Source organism: Notolepis coatsorum (genome assembly GCF_963971535.1).
Source record: "Notolepis coatsorum genome assembly, chromosome: 5".
NCBI lineage: Eukaryota > Metazoa > Chordata > Actinopteri > Aulopiformes > Paralepididae > Notolepis > Notolepis coatsorum.
In genome coordinates, this window is record NC_140169.1 from 157,828,538 (window position 1) to 157,846,400 (window position 17,863).

The window sequence follows — 17,863 nt, forward strand, 5'->3', positions numbered from 1 at the left end:
TCGTGTGTGAGCGTGCACAGCGCGCGTGTCGTGTGTGTGTTCATGTGTGCTTGTGTGTGGATAGTTCAATGTTCTGAGCACTCAATGTTCATTGTTCATGGCTCTGATGGCCTGGGGGAAGAAGCTGAGCCTAAGCCGCTCTGTCCTAGTAGCTGGGGTTCGCAGGCGTCTGCCTGACCTCAGCAGCTGAAACAGGCTGTTATTGGGGTGGTGAGGGTCTTTCATTATCCTGCAGGCTCTGGATTTGCACCTCTTGTTGTATAGAACCTGCAGGGGGGGTAGTGCAATACCCGTGGTACGCTCGGCTGAGCGCACCACTCTCTGTAGGGCCTTCTTGTCCTGTGCCGTGCTGTTTCCATACCAGGCAGTGATGTTTCCGGTCAGGATGCTCTCTACAGCTCCTGAGTAGAAGGACTGGAGTATCTTCCCCGATACTCTGAACTTCCTTAACTGTCTCAGGTGGTAGAGGCGCTGTTTCGCCTTCTTTACTACTGTGTCTATGTGTGTTGACCATGTCAGGTCCTCTGAGATGTGGACCCCCAGGTACTTAAAGCTGCTCACCCTGTCCACGGTAGCCCCGTTAATCATCAGTGGTGTGTGCGTCTCCTGCTGTCCTCTCCTATAATCCACGATCAGCTCCTTGGTTTTACCAATGTTCAGGAGCAGGCTGTTGTCCTGGCACCAGCGTTCCAGTACCTCAACCTCCTCCCGGTAGGCCTTCTCGTCGTTGTCCGAGATCAGCCCCACCACCACCGTGTCGTCTGCGAACTTCAATATGGAGTTGGAGCTGAACTTGGCCACACAGTCGTGTGTGTAGAGTGAGTACAGCAGGGGGCTTAGAACACAGCCCTGGGGGGACCCGATGCTCAGGGTGATGGTGTTGGAGGTCTGACCCCCCACCCTGACCGCCTGGGGTCTTTCACTCAGAAAGTCCAGTACCCAGGCGCTCAGGGCGGAGCTCAGACCCAGCTCGATCAGCTTGTCCACCAGTCTGGTGGGGACTATGGTGTTGAACGCTGAGCTGTAGTCAATGAACAACAGTCTCACATAGCCCCCCTTCTGACGGTCAAGGTGGGAGAGGGTGCTGTGCAGTACCTGGGAGACCGCGTCGTCAGTGGACCTGTTTGTCCTGTATGCAAATTGCATAGGGTCCATATCACTGGGGAGGGAGGCACAAATGTGGTCCTTGACCAGCCTCTCAAAACATTTCATGACCACAGAGGTGAGTGCCACCGGTCTGTAGTCATTTGGACATGTTGGGGAGGGTTTCTTCGGTACAGGGATGATGGTAGACATCTTGAAGCAGGCAGGGACCACCGACTCCGCCAGGGATTGATTAAATATGGCGGTGAACACTGGGGCAAGCTGGTTGGCACAGGACTTAAGTATGCGTCCTGTTATACCATCTGGGCCAGCAGCCTTCCTGGTGTTCACCTGCATAAATGCTCTTCTCACACTGTGTACCGTCAATGAGAGAGCGTCCCCCCCCCCCCCGCGGATGCCCCCCCCCCCTCCACAACAGCCGGCGCACCAGTGACGTCACTAGCCGTTGGGCTAGCAGTGCCACTGTTTGCACCAAACCGCGCATAGAAGGTGTTGAGCTGGTCCGCAAGGGAGGCGTCGTCGCTCCCCATTGAGGGGGCGCTGACTTTGTAGTCAGTTATAGCCCTCAGTCCCTGCCATAAGCCTCTTGTGTCATTCTGTGCCATTTGTGCCTCCATCTTGTCGGCATACGTCCTCTTAGCAAGTTTGACAGCCTTGCGCAGAGTGTAGACTGTTGTCTTGTACTCTTCCATGTTTCCTGACTCTCTGCCCCGGTTATAAGCAGTGGTGCGAGAGTTCAGGGCTGCTCTGATGGTACTGTCCACCCATGGTTTCTGGTTTGGGAACACCCTCGCCTTCTTTGTGGGGACGATAGTATCAGCCAGTGTTGTTATGAACGACACTACAGCGTCTGTGAAATCGCTGACGTCACTGTTACTCCTCCTGAACATTCCCCAGTTGGCGTCATCCAGTGCGTCTTGAAACGTGGCCTCTGATTGGTCGTCCCATTTTTTTACCTCACGTGACACGACGGCGTCACGTGATCTCTGTTTATACGCTGGGACCAAAAAGATGGCGGCATGATCCGATGTGTTTGTTGCTCCCGCTAATGGTGGAGCCGGTACAGCCTTGTATCCGGCTCTAAACGGGGTGTAGCAGTGGTCGAGTGTATTTCCTCCCCTTGTGGAGCAGACGATGTGCTGGAAGAAAGACGGCATGACTTTCTTCAGATTTGCCTGATTGAAATCCCCGGCTACGATCATGGCTGCGTCCGGATGCTTGATCTGGTGCGCGTTCAGATGGTCGTGTAGTTCCCCTAGCGCCCTGCCGACATTCGCCTGGGGATGGATGTACACTGCAGTCATTATCACTGCAGTGAATTCGCGCGGAAGATGGAACAGACTACATTGGATCGTGATGTGTTCCATGTCGGGAGAGCATGAACGGGAGAGTATCTTCACTTCCCCGGGGCTAGTCCAGCCGTTGTTGGTCATAAGGCATAGCCCCCCGCCGATGCTCTTCCCGGAGGCTTCTGTACGATCCGCTCTGAAGATGGTGAAGGAGTCGGAGGGAGAGATGCTGTGATCGGGAGTCACTGGTTTCAGCCAGGTCTCGGTGAAGCACAGGATATTGCATTCCCTCATCTCTCGCTGGAATCGGACCCGTGCACGTAAATCATCCATCTTACTCTCTAGCGAACGGGCATTCGCTAGGAAGATGGATGGAATAGCCGGACGGTAAGCAGATTTCCTTAATCTTAATCTGATCCCGCTCCTCTTCCCCCTGTGTTTTTTCTTTGTCTTGCGTCCTTCTTTGTCTCCCGGAGCGTTGTCTTTGTCCCGCCTGATCTCCGATGGCCATTCTTGGCATGATAAAGTGTCTCTAAACTCCCCTTTGAGTCCGGAGTTTAGGTCAATAAGTGACTGACGGTCGTATGACGTCCCCGCCAGTGATGCTTCGATAAAAAAAGTAGTAAAAACAAACATAATAACTATAAATGTGCACATTCGTTGCTGAGCAAAACCCATGGCGACTGACTCGGGGTCGCGCCAAGTATAAGTACAGTATTATGCAGTATGAAAACTAACTGTCAGGTCATATATGTGAGGCTGTGCTGAAAAAAAAGATACCAAACATACCATGATAAAACATTTTAAAATGGGAATTATACCATTTAAATCAAAGTTAGCTAAAACATTGAAAATATCCCACAACTCCGAAGAGTAGAAAAACAAAAGTAATCTGTAAAATAATACAGTGAATTTCCTGTGATTTTTTTTTTTTTACAGTGTACCCCGTGTGTGCAACAGGGTTTTATACAAACACACACAAACACACTGTCATGACTATATCACAGAGAGACACCTCTGATTGGCAGATGTTTATATCAGGGTGTTTGGCATCACCAGCCTCTCCTATATCGAATAATGGGTAGAGTTTCTCAGTGAAGGTGTGTTCATGAGTGTAGATGTGAGTCATGTCTTCAGGGTCGTAGAAGGACAGCTTCCCCCCGTCATAGTCCAGCTGTACTCTGATCCTCTGAGGCTCCTCTTCACTGTGAGGGTCTGACCTCGACCATTAATGTACTTACCTCTCCTATAATCTAGAGCCCAGATACCATGTTGTGGTGATGTCTGTAGCCCCTCGCTCTTGTTGTCAAATGACTCTTTAGCTACACCTATAGACCAGAGAGGATGGTCTCCCACCTCTACCTCCCAGCTGTGTTCTCCTGAGCTGAAGCTCTCAGAACCCAGAACAATGGGATACATCATGCTCCTCTCTGGGTTGTCAGGGAGCTGCTCCTCTGTGTCTGTGAGTCTCACACCGGTCAGCTCATCAGATATAGAGAACCAGGGTGATGCAGTGTTTGGGTCCAGAGTGACAGGAGTGAACTTGACCCTCTCCTTCATCTTCTCCCAGACTCTGAAGGCCAGGTTGTCCAGGTGTTTGGCCTCGTCTATCAGCGCTTGTGAGACCACTCTGTTCAGTGTGAAGACCACTCTGTTCAGTGTGGTCTTGTGGTTCTGCAGGAAGGAGACGTTTTGAGCTCTCAGCTCCTGCTCTACGACTCCGATCGTGTCTGATAGGGTTGACATCTCTCTCTTCAGCCCCTCAATCTTCTCCTTCATCGGCTGACCCTTCTGCTCCTCTTCCTCCTTCAGTGCAGCTACCCTGGCCTCCTCTTCCTCGTGGAGAAACTGGTGAAGCTTCTTAAACTCCTCCTTAATCTGCTTCTCTGTGCGCAGGGCATAGCTGTCAACATTTGGATTTGAGAAAACATGCACGTTTTAGCCCCGCCCCTTCTCCTGGCCCCGCCCCCTCAGCCTGCCCCCTCCCACCCGGGAGCTGCCTCGTCGCTGCCATCTGCTGGTCAAAACCTGTATGTACCCAGCCATTCGTTGTAGGGTAAACTTAGAGTGTAAATGCTATGTAAATTATGGTTTTGTTGAACATTTGTATTTCACAGGAGAGAAACTGTATTCAAAGAAAGCTATTAAAATAGTCTTTGAATCTAAATATACTTTCTTTGTATTGATTTTACATTAATTCCATGATTTTACTCAAGTAAATATCTGTTACAAGCTTCGGTTTTATGTAGAAAAATGCTGTTTTTAATCTAGATTAATCTAGATTGATTACAGAAAATTGTGAGATTGATTAGTTAATTTTTTTTATCTATTGGCGGCGCTGGTGTATATTATATATATATATATATATATATATATATATATATATATATATATATATATATATATATATATATATATATATATATATATATATATATATATATATATATATATATATATATATATATATATATATATATATATATATATATATATATATATATATATATATATATATATATATATATATATATATATATATATATATATATATGTGTATGTGTATATATGTAATGTGTGTATATGTCAGAGAATCAGCCCCTTGTTGCGTCCTTAGTGTATAGCATATGACATGGTGTATGTTTGTTCATTGATGTGACAGTGTCTGGCAACATACTATTGTTCTTTTTATTTCTTTGTGTTTGTGATTTGTCTTGATGTGTTTGTGAAACTATAAAAGCAATCAATCAATGTATTACCATAGTGTCTTTATACCTTCATAACTGTAGGCTACATATTAATACTACAACTCGTTAAAGCTATAAAAAAATACCTATGGTCATTAATTTAGCAGTGGGAATATCATTTTGGAACAGTGTGTGTGTCTACAGAGAAATGTGAGATAGAAAAAAAGCCAATGCGATTTTGTGTTTTTCCTCAATATCTCTGCAATGCCTGCGAGTTACCAGTAACTGTATTTGTCATACCATGACAATTCACGACAACTTTTAAAACGGATCAATTATTATTTATAAATCGCATTCAGGAAATTGGGCGTCAGAGTGAAGGAGGGGGACGCGTGAACCTTACAGGGGAGGCGCAGAGCAAACGGCTGTTCACCAAGACATTTACACATTCCTGCATTACATACACAGTAACTTTGTATTGTTTTATCCACAGAAGATTTGCAAACCCTTTGTTCCAGAGACAAAAGCCACAGAGTGGGCAATCAAGGGACACTGGCTAAGTTGATTTGACACCCTCGGTGCCGCATCAGTCTCTCCCCTGAGCTCTGAGCAAATCCGCTCGCTGTTCTGTTCTTATTCTTCTTTGGGTCGCAACCGTCTCCCGGTCTGACTTCCTGTGATAACGTTCTAATCTACACTGCTGCCACCTGTCGTCACGGAGGTGAATTGCAGCCATTTTGTAAAAATTAATAAGTACAAAATACGTGCCAATACGTGAACCGTGAATATGGCGTGAAGAGGGTTGAAAAAACAGGAGAATCCCGGGGAAAACGGTAGTGTTGACAGCTATGGCGCAGGGTCTGGACCTTTAAGTGTTCTGCTGTGCGGTTGCATGTTTGTTTGATTTTATTAAAGACCTTTAGCTTGTCACGCAAGGTCTTCAGTGGAGCCTGGAGCTTCTTCTTGTAATCCTCCGAAGCTTCATCTATGGGAGCTTCTTCTTGTAATCCTCCGAAGCTTCATCTATGGGACAGAAGTTGTGGCCCTTGTGTTTTCTGGAGGACTGACACACCACACAGATGAGCTGGAGGTCATCCAGACAGAAGAGCTTGAGTTTCTCACCGTGCAGACTGCAGAGCACCTCTGGACCTGCTGGAGCTCCCTGGCTTCTCTCCCTGAAGGCTTCACACAGGTTCTTCAAAGTAAAGTTACGAGGAGGATCTGAACTTGAAGAGACTTCCCTACAACATGGACAGTCCTTGTCTTCTTTGTCTTTCCAGTATTCCTGCAGACAGGCTTTACAGAAGCTGTGGCCACACGACAAGACGACAGGATCGTTATAGATGCCACAGCACACGGGACAAGACAGATCCTCTTCAAAATGAGACGAAGCCATTTTGTCTCTCGGTAACACTCCCTCCTCTGGAATGCTCCCTGAAGTTTACTTTCACTTCTAATGACAATTGTTATAAACTTACTTAGATTCAGTCAGCAGCTGGTTGAAGTCACTGTTTGATCACTATTCCTTCCCGTGTTTGTCTAAAGCTAGTCCTATACTCCTTCAGTACGAGCTGTGGGTTTTATCCAGAGTCTTTTACAGCCGGCGTGTGTATCTCAGTGTCGGTCAAAGAGGAGAAAGTGAAGAATCGTCAGTTTGGTGAACATTATGTGCTCTCTGGATTTACTGTCACAACTACAGAGCAACCACAGCCAATGTGTTTCCTCTTCCTCTTCCTCTTCCTCTTCCTCTTTTTTTTTTTTTTTTTTTAAACAAGTTCAGAGGAAAGAGACATTCACATCAGCATTTCATATTAATTCCCACAGTAGCATAAAAAGTGTCTTTTCAGTATATAGATTGTCCGTGATTTTTAGAGATGAATCATCGTTTAATAATAAAATGTGTGGCAAACAAGATATGTTTATCTCCGTTATATTAGTGAGAAATAATGCAACCTTGGCCCAAAAAGCTAGTACTCCTGGACATTCCCACATCATATGTATGTATGTATGTATGTTCCTATGACTTTTTGCGGACATAAAGCACATAGGGGACTTTGTAAAATTTTTATTTGACAGAGTTTCCTGGGTGACAGATAAAATCTTTGTATCAGTTTGTAATGAGTTAATTGATTATTATAATTACGAGAGGTTAACGGAATATTATCCCATACATTCTGCCAATTTATGCAGGCGTTGTAATCCTTTAAATCTATGTTCCAGACAGTGGTATTACCTGTAGTTCTGTTTAGTTTTCCTTGTATTTTATTATATAACCCAGAAACAAAACCATTTTTAACATTTATGCCACTCACTATAATCATTAAAGGATGCACTGGTAAAGGCTGATTCCATGGGACACCATAAGTGCGCATTGCAGTGCGCAACTGTAAATAAAAAAAGAAGGATGTACTATATTATAGATTTGTTTGAGCTCTTGAAAGGATCTGAGACCGTATTCACTGTCCTATATTCAGATAGTTTGTGAATACCTTGTCTTTGCCAATTGGGAAATGTAGCTGGTTTCCCTCCCAACAGTAAGAAGGTGTTATCAAAAATAGGGGTATCTACCCATATAACTCTGTATGATAGCATGTACAATAGTGCTGTATATTCTGTGTACATATATTTATTCTTATATATACATCTGTCTGTACATACCTGCATATAATAATTTTTTCATATCTGTAGATACTATATCTATATCTGTACATATCCCGTACCTATACTCGTTAGTTACGCTGCTGGTCAGTATGACTTACTACTAGGGATGCTCGATATTGGCTTTTTTACCGATACCGATATACCGATATTGTCCAACTCTTAATTTCCGATACCGATATCAACCGATACCGATATATGCAGGGTTCCCCCCCCCCCCCCCCCCCCAATTTTCTTTTAATAATTTCAATTTCAAATTTCAACATTACATATCTCTTGTTGTGGAATTAACACAACATTATGCATACTTTTGACAATAAATAAAATCAGAATTTGTTCTTACTTGCTTGCCTGGGTAAATAAATGTTATAGAAATGTTAAAAAATAAATATATATATATATATATATATATATATATATATATATATTTTCTTTTTTTGAAAACCGATACCGATATTTTCCGATATCACATTTTAATGCCGATATCGGCCGATAATATCGGTAGGCCGATAATATCGGACATCCCTACTTACTACTATAGTGTCTTTATACCTGTATCATATTAATAATACAACTCTGTACATACATCTGACTAGCACTATTACTCAGTAGTACTGATTTATATATTCTATACCCAGTTTAATCACCTGTACATTGTATATTACTGTTGCACTTTACTGTTACATTTGCACTCTGGTTGGATGCCAAACGTATTTTCATTATACTGTGCTTGTACTGTATAATGATATAATGACAATACATCTGAATCTAATCGAATCTAATGTAGGTGAGCAAAGTATTATTTCATACAAGTTCCTTTTTTTACATTAAAAAGAAAAATGTACATTGTATATTACTATTGCACTTTACTGTCACATTTGCGCTTGTGCTGTATAACGACTATGAATTGGAAACTTGAATCTATAGTATCCCAAACAATGCATTGAAATGAGAGCCCTGTCCACGCGTCCGCGGCCGCGCTAACAGGCCCTCGGAAAGTGTTATCCGTGGCGTGTCAGGTCTCGCTGCACGGCGCGGCGCTGCGACCAGTGAGTGAGGCCATTTCTCTCGCCCTTCAATTCAAACTTGGCCCATTACAGCCAGACTATACAAAAGCACTTTGGCTGCACTCAGCTGTGGCTCAACCGCCGGTGAATGGTGGATATTTCCAATCACTCCGCTGTCAATCAGAGTGTCAGGTAAACACAGGCCAATGGAAACAGCTTCGGAGCAAAAACCGCGCCGCACACCGTAACCTCGCTGCACCGTGCGTCTGGTGGGTAAAATTGCCGATAGGTTCTCTTCCCGCCAGGGAGACGAAGACAAAAGACCTCCAAGTTTTTTTACAAGGGAAAAGTCAAATGTCCTAATGGAGGACGTCTCGCTCGACACCCCGGAGGACGCGGCGTCGGAACGAGACGGATAATTGGCAGAATATTTGTATTCTGACCCCTGAGTGTTAGTTTGTCTCAAACGGCAGCGAGCGAGAGAGAGAGGGGGAGAGAGAGAGAGAGAGAGAGACACAGAGAGAGAGAGAGAGGCAGAGAGAGAGAGAGAGGCAGAGAGAGAGAGAGAGAGAGATAGATAGAGAGAGAGAGAGAGAGAGAGAGAGAGAGAGGTGGAGAGAGAGAGAGAAAGAGATAGAGAGAGTGAGAGAGGGATAGAGAGAGAGGGGGGAGAGATAGGGAGAGAGAGATGGAGAGAGAAAGACAGAGAGACAGAAGGAGAGAGAGAGATAGTGAGGGAGAGAGATAGGGAGAGAGAGAGCGATATAGAGAGAGAGGGGGGGTGAGATTGTATTGACTGACCTTCTGTCCCCCCGCTGGGAAGGATCTGTGAAGATCCTCAGACCGTTTACTCAGTGGGTGTTTCAATACATGAAGAGACAAGACAATGGATATAGCTGTGAAATAGGGCCATCTGTGCTTGACTGCGCGTTCGCACATATCATATTTCATATCTCATATCGCATATCTCTTATAGTCTTATCTCGTATCTCATATCTCTTATCTCGTATCTCGTATCTCGTATCTCATATCTCGTATCTCATATCTCTTATCTCGTATCTCGTATCTCATATCTCATATCACGTATCTCATATCTCATATCTCATATCTCATATCTCATATCTCATATCACATTATCTCATATCTCATATCATATGTCTCATATCTCATATTATATATCTCTTATCTCATATCTCATATCACATATCTCGTATCACATATCTCGTATCACATATCTCATATCACGTGTCACATATCACATATCTCATATCACATATCTCATATCACATATCTCATATCACATATCTCATATCTCATATCACATATCTCATATCGCATATCTCATATCACATATCTCATATCTCATATTTCATATCTCATATCGCATATCTCTTATCTCGTATCTCATATCTCTTATCTCGTATCTCGTATCTCGTATCTCGTATCCATATCTCTTATCTCGTATCTCGTATCTCGTATCTCATATCTCATATCACGTATCTCATATCTCATATCTCATATCTCATATCTCATATCACATTATCTCATATCTCATATCATATGTCTCATATCTCATATCATATATCTCTTATCTCATATCTCATATCACATATCTCATATCACATATCTCGTATCACATATCTCATATCACGTGTCACATATCACATATCTCATATCACATATCTCATATCACATATCTCATATCACATATCTCATATCTCATATCACATATCTCATATCGCATATCTCATATCACATATCTCATATCTCATATCACATATCTCATATCACATGTCACATGTCTGATGTCTCATATCTCATATCACATATCTCATATCACATGTCTCATTATCTCATATCATATGTCTCATATCTCTTATCTCATATCACATATCACATATCTCATGGACTACACAGCACCCTCTTTCACCTAGACAGCCAGAAGGGGGGCTATGTGAGACTGTTATTCATTGACTACAGCTCAGCGTTCAACACCATAGTCCCCACCAGACTGGTGGACAAGCTGATTGAGCTGGGTCTGAGCTCCGCTCTGAGCGCCTGGATACTGGACTTTCTGAGTGAAAGGCCTCAGGCGGTCAGGGTGGGGGGTCAGACCTCCAACACCATCACCCTATGAGGTAGGTAGTTGATTGATTGAAAACTTTATTAACAGATTGCAGAATGGGTACAGTACAGTACAGCTCAATACATACAATTGTTAAGGGGATGCAGACCAGAGAAAGACTTTCGTCTTGTTTACATCAGGGTCCCCCATTTTCAATTCATCGTAACATATGTGACATACATGACATACCGATAGACAGTACTGCTACATCTATACATTTATGACATACCAGATTTGCAATTACAGTACTGTTTGTGATACAAAAAGAGTCCAGAAAGAAAAGAGTATATACATTAGACGTAGAAACTGTACATTGGATTGGGTAGGTGGGGGTGGGGGGGGACTGTACATTGGAGGTGGTTGGGTGGGTGGGGGGGGGGGGGGGGGTTGGGTAGGAGTGGGGGGGGGGGGGTTGGGTAGGAGGGGTGGGTGGGGGACACTGTACAACTGTACAAACAACACTGTACATTGGATTATTGACAAGACCATACTTGGTAATTTACTGTACATTGGAGGGGGTTGTGTTCATTTACAGGGGCCAGTTTCGAGTTGCAGTCTCCCTTAGGTGTTTTTTGAGAGTGTTTTTGAAAGTGGGTAGTGATTCACATTCCTTTACAGCTTTGGGTAGGGCGTTCCACATTGATGTGGCATAATTGCGAAACGTGTTTAGTCCCTTGTTTGAGCCGAATCTGGGTTTAACATGATTTGTGGAGCTCCCTCTGGTGTTGTGATCGTGGTATTCACTGACCTTTGGGAAGTATTTTGTCATGTACATGGGTACCTTGGTCGTGTAGTGTATCTTGTAGACCAGGCCCATTGCAAGTTGCTGTACTCTGTCGTCTACTCTAAGCCATCCTAGGTTGTCAAAGTGGGCAGGGGTGAGGTGGGTTCTAGGAGTAAGGTCAAGCAGTAGTCTGACCAGTTTGTTTTGAGATGTTTGTAATTTTGTTTTTAGCGCCTTTGAGGTGCTTTGGTACCATGAGGTGCAAGCATAGTCGTAGTACCCTTGAATGAGTGCTCCTGCTAGAGTCTTCAGGGTATTCTTGTTTACCAGTGAGGAGATCCGGTACAAGAATCGAGTTCGTTGGTTGACTTTTTTTATTACATTGGATGCCATTTTGTCACAGGAAAGATTTGCCTCTAGGATGGAACCCAGGTAGGTAATATCTTCTTTCCTTGTGACAATATTGTCACCCACTGTAACTGAGAAGCCGTCGGTCTTGCTGAGTTTGTTATTTGAACCGAAGAGAATGGACTCTGTTTTGCCCATGTGTAATGATAGTTTGTTATCAGCGAGCCATATGCAGATTTTGCCTAGTTCTGAGCTGAGGGTTTTTTCAACCTGTAACTTGTTCTTGTCAGAGACCAGCAGGGCTGAGTCGTCCACAAACAGGAACAAGTTGCAGTCACAAGCTGACGACATGTCATTTGCATAAATTAGGAACAGTAGCGGACCTAGTATGCTTCCTTGTGGAACACCACAGCTTACTGTGAGGGGGGGGGATAGGGTGATAGTTATGATTATTATGATGACTATGATTACAGTGTAGGGCAGTTGTAGACAGTGAAAGCAGTAGATATATACACAATAATATTTTAATTGCAGTCCACATAAATATCTCTTGCATATTGTGTTTGTACTTTGTTTTAAGGCGAGACACTACAGGTGACTAGGGTAAATTTTTTAACTAATAGATATCACAATGAAACTTCCCCAGTTGATTACTTATATTAAGACAAGACTTTTTTGTATTACAAGTTTTCTGAAATTATATGTTTAAATATGCAAATGAGGCATGGTCTACTTAAATATGCACTAATTTGCATATAATTCCAGGACAGAAATCTGAACATTGGATAAAGCCATTTTCAAAATTATAGTTTCATTTAGTTGACATATTAGAGCCAAAGGTTATTACAGAGGGGATTTTGAATATCTCTTTTTATCACTCCATAAATCAGAAAATACTCCATTCAGTCCATTTGTATGGTAAAATTCCATATTTCGCCATGTTTTTAGGAATAAAATGTGATATAAATCAGGGTATGAATGCGATATCAACAAACCCTTCTGTAAATACCTTCAGAACATAGATATGAATAGAACTGGAAGGTTTGGTGTATGTGAGTGCTACTGAAGTGGAGATTTCTGGCTCAGAGTATGAGGAAAAACTCATTACAACTTATTTTTGGGAAAACGCCTTCAATGTTCGGTATTGTAAAATGCCATCAATTCTTTTTTTGAAACAGCTATTTACAAACACAATACCTAATCAAACCATTAGTAATTGACAACCTAAACACATGCCTGATAACTGAATAATAATAATAAATGATGTTATTGAACTGAACAGAACTACACACAGGCTACAAACAGTGTAGTAGAGTGTAGTACCCCCTAATAGGCAAAACATATTTGAATAGATATCACTATGAAACTTTCCCAGTTTGTTATGTACATATAAACTAAGAAAAAATATATTGCAAGTTTTCTGAATTTTATGTTTATATATGCAAATGAGGCACTTCCCTTTGGCTACAATTGGATACATTTACATTCTATTTTATAAAATACTCCTTAATGTACGTTGTCCCTCTCTAACAAATAAACTAAAACTAAACTAAAACTAAAACTAATCCAGAACCATAGATTATACAATTGCACAATGTATAACTCTGGCCTAACTAACCTATGTTTAGAATCTGGTTTTAAAACAGGAATATGTAGAACACTGAACTGCTGGAGGATATTTCATTTCACTTCAAACTAGGGATGCTCGATATTGGCTTTTTTACCGATACCGATATACCGATATTGTCCAACTCTTAATTTCCGATACCGATATCAACCGATACTGATATATGCAGGGTTTCCCCCAAAAAACTGAATAATTTCAGGTAATTAACATTACATATCTCTTGTCATGTAATTAACACAACATTATGCAGAAGAGGGGGGGAGAGAGAAAGAGGGAGAGAGATAGAGAGAGAGAGGGGGGGGGAGAGAGAGAGAGAGAGGGGGGAGAGAGAAAGAGGGGGGAGAGAGAAAGAGGGAGAGAGATAGATAGAGAGAGAGAGAGAGAGAGAGAGAGAGAGAGAGAGAGAGAGAGAGAGAGAGAGAGAGAGAGAGAGAGTGAGAGACAGTGAGTGACAGTCACCTGACATGTTTACGCCGTAATATCTGATGTTTTATTTTACGATGATATTTTGTATGTACTTATATCTGTTTGTAATCCATGTTTATGTTTAATATTGCTTTGGCAACATGTAGAAGTACGTCATGCCAATAAAGCCATTTGAATTGAATTTAATTGAGAGAGGGGGGGAGAGAGAGAGAGAGAGAGGGGGGGGGGAGAGAGAAAGAGGGAGAAAGAGAGAGAGGGGGGAGAGAGAGAGGGGGGGGGAGAGAAAGAGGGAGAGAGAGAGAGAGGAAGAGAGATGGAGAAAAGAGGGAGAGAAAGAGGGGAAGGGAGACAGAGAGAAAGATAGGGAGAGAAAGAGAGGAAGAGAGAGAGAGAGAGAGACAGAGAGACAGAGAGAGAGAGAGAGAGAGACAGAGAGAGATAGGTGAATGAATAGAGAATGAGAGAGAGAGAGACAGAGAGAGAGAGAGAGAGAGACAGAGAGAGATAGGTGAATGAATAGAGAATGAGAAGAGAGAGAGAGAGAGAGAGACAGAGAGAGAAAGAGAGAGAGAGAGAGAGAGAGAGAGAGAGAGAGAGAGAGAGAGAGAGAGAGAGACAGAGAGAGAGAGAGAGAGAGAGAGACAGAGAGAGATAGGTGAATGAATAGAGAATGAGAGAGAGAGAGCGATACTTAGTGACATCACAACAAGTCTCCAAGTGAACCCCGTACTAAGCAATAATTATAAAACCTTCAGCTTCACAGTCAGTCATATAATAAAAACATTTCATTCTGGTAAAAAATTATTCTGCTTAACCATCCGCCGCTGCCCCGGGGCGATCTCCCAAGATGCAACACCGAATGACACAGGAAGTCCTTCATTCCGACAGCCATCAGACTTCACAATGCGTCACTGTGCCTCACTGCATCACTGAGCACACGGTGACAGTTACCATCTTCCTGGACTCTTACTTCTAAAACAACATTGTTAAATATTACACTTACTGTACACTTACTGTATATTTTATATTAGAATGTATATATACATAACATAGGAAATGTAAATCCCGGACCGTATTTTATTATTATTATTATTATTATTATTATTATTATTATTATTATTATTATTATTATTATTATTATTATTATTATTATTATTATTATTATTATTATTATTATTATTATTATTATTATTATTATTATTATTATTATTATTATTTTATTCTTAGGCTTATTTTATTCTTTATTTTTAGGCTTATTTTTTTTAACTCTTATTCATGACTAATTGTTTTGTCTATATACCTAAATGTTTTACTGTGAGCGATTTGTAGTGCCACATTTCCCTCGGGATTATGATTCAAGTATTTCGATTCTATTCTATTCTATAATAACGGGACGGATGTGGAGACAGACCAGAGTGTCCGCGGCTCTATCCTTTTTAATAAAGGATAAATAAAAAAATAAAATAAAAATTAACATACTGACAGTTGTTTTGAAGGCCGGGTCCGAGGCAGACTGACCCCCGTGGAGAGAGAGAGGGGGCCGCTCAGCTGGGGGGGGGGGGGGGACACACCTTGGGCAGACGCCGCAAATGGGACCTCGGAGAGAAGATTGAAGGCGAGTGGCTGTGGACAGAATACTAAACGGCGTAAACATCGCTGACAACTTCAGAGCCGACGACGGGCCGGGGGAATGATCATCCGACTTTTCCCTTTTTTACGACGACCCGCTCGCGTTCCCCCGGTCGTACGGGGAGTCGTTGAGGGTTGAGGTCGATGCGTGGCAGGCGCGTTGTGCGTTGTTGTTTTTTCCAGGGGTGGAGTTAGAACGTTTGACAGAGACGAGGGGGGGGACTTTGCTGCCCGCTTTTATTAGAATTTACTTTCACTATGTTGTCTTGTAAAGGTTGAAAAAGTAACGTGTATATGTTGTTACGCTCACCTACTATATGGATGTTTTAATTTCAGTCCTCTTGTGTAATGGTTTAAAGGAACACGCCAACATGGGAAGATGTGCTTACCGTCTTCTCCGGAGTCAGACAAGATGGATACCAATTTTCCTCTCTGTACGTTCAGTAGGAAGCTATCCGGCGGCGAGCTAGCCTAGTTTAGTTTTGTATGTGTGTGTGTGTGTGTGTGTGTGTGTGTGTGTGTGTGTGTGTGTGTGTGTGTGTGTGTGTGTGTGTGTGTGTGTGTGTGTGTGTGTGTGTGTGTGTGTGCGCGTGTGTGTGTGTGTGTGTGTGTGTGTGTGTGTGTGTGTGTGTGTGTGTGTGTGTGTGTGTGTGTGTGTGTGTGTGTGTGTGTGTGTGTGTGTGTGTGTGTGTGTGTGTGTGTGTGTGTGTGTGTGTGTGTGTGTGTGTGTGTGTGTGTGTGTGTGTGTGTGTGTGTGACAGCGGGATGACAGCGGGCAAGGGAAGTGAATGCTGGAATATTTTTCACATTGGCCAACGACAAGTATTGGCCAAAAGCACCCCTCCCCGGAATTTTAAGCTAGAGTAGCTGATCTGTATCCGCTTCCATTCATTTGTGCTAAGCTAGGCTAGCTCGCCGGCCGGGTAGCCTGTATCAGTTCCGCAACCGTTTCCATTTCCGGGGTAGGCCTGATTGGCTGCGACAGGCACGTGACCCGCCGCGGCCACGCCCTGCGACAGCCCCAGGACGAGGACGCGGCAACGCGAGGCTGCTGGAGTTCACTTCGCCTTTCACATCGCTGCCGTTGGCGAAAGCAGGATGAGAGAGCGTAGATTTCGCTGTGTATCATTTAATCATTTATCATTTAACATTTGAAAGGCATACAGAAGTACAGAATACTTTTATCCAAAATGCTTCTTACTGTTACACTGTTAGAGACTGTGCTAGACAAATGAATGACTAATTCGGTCAGAAATAACGTAACTAATAACGTTAGTAAGCACTGCTTATATGCTTATTATGTCTGCGGGGTACAGTAAACGTTTCTCCCGGTACATTCTGAAGAGCACACCGCTGTATGTTGGAGAACCAGCGGTCTTCCGCTCCTCCTCACTCGAGTGAGAGCAAGCAAAGCCGTGCACAGCTCAGCCCTGTGTGAGACGCGACTACGCGAGCAGGAAGGAGGAGATGGGAGTCCTTCCAATCGGAATATGTTGTTTCTTTACACATATGTTGGATTATGAATATGTCTTTATAGCTACAAATGAATGACTAATTCGGTCAGAAAGCAGTAACACAACAGTTGCAATGTTGTGTTACTGCTTCCCGGCATAAGCCCCAATAAGACCTCCACCAGAGCTCAGCGATGCCGCTCGCGTGAGCATATTCTCCCCGCTGGTGATCGCAGCACGGAGGGTCGCGGACCAGCCTGGCAGCTTTGCTCTCACTCGAGTGAGGAGGAGCGGAAGACCGCTGGTTCTCCAACATACAGCGGTGTGCTCTTCAGAATGTACCGGGAGAAACGTTTACTGTACCCCGCAGACATAATAAGCATATAAGCAGTGCTTACTAACGTTATTAGTTACGTTATTTCTGACTGAATTAGTCATTCATTTGTCTAGCACAGTCTCTAACAGTGTAACAGTAAGAAGCATTTTGGATAAAAGTATTCTGTACTTCTGTATGACAACAATGTATGCCTTTCAAAGGGTCCTACTAATCACCCCAAAGTACCAGAAAATACCAGAAAATACCAGAAACTACCCCAAAATACCCCAAAGTATACCCCAAAATACCAGAAACTACCCCAAAATACCCCAAAGTATACCCCAAAATACCAGAAACTACCCCAAAATACCCCAAAATACCAGAAAATACCAGAAACTACCCCAAAATACCCCAAAGTATACCCCAAAATACCAGAAACTACCCCAAAATACCAGAAAATACCAGAAACTAC

General features: G+C 43.0%; 1 protein-coding gene across 1 annotated transcript; it reads right to left on the minus strand.

Annotated features, from left to right (window-relative positions):
- Positions 1–3,357: 3,357 nt before the first annotated feature.
- LOC311228440 (zinc-binding protein A33-like) lies at positions 3,358–6,476 on the minus strand (the record flags this gene model as incomplete). Its single annotated transcript, XM_084314345.1, is given in 4 exon segments — positions 3,358–3,590; positions 3,593–4,296; positions 5,861–6,059; positions 6,113–6,476. Coding segments are annotated over 4 exon segments (1,500 nt in total).
- Between the last annotated feature and the right edge of the window lie 11,387 nt (positions 6,477–17,863).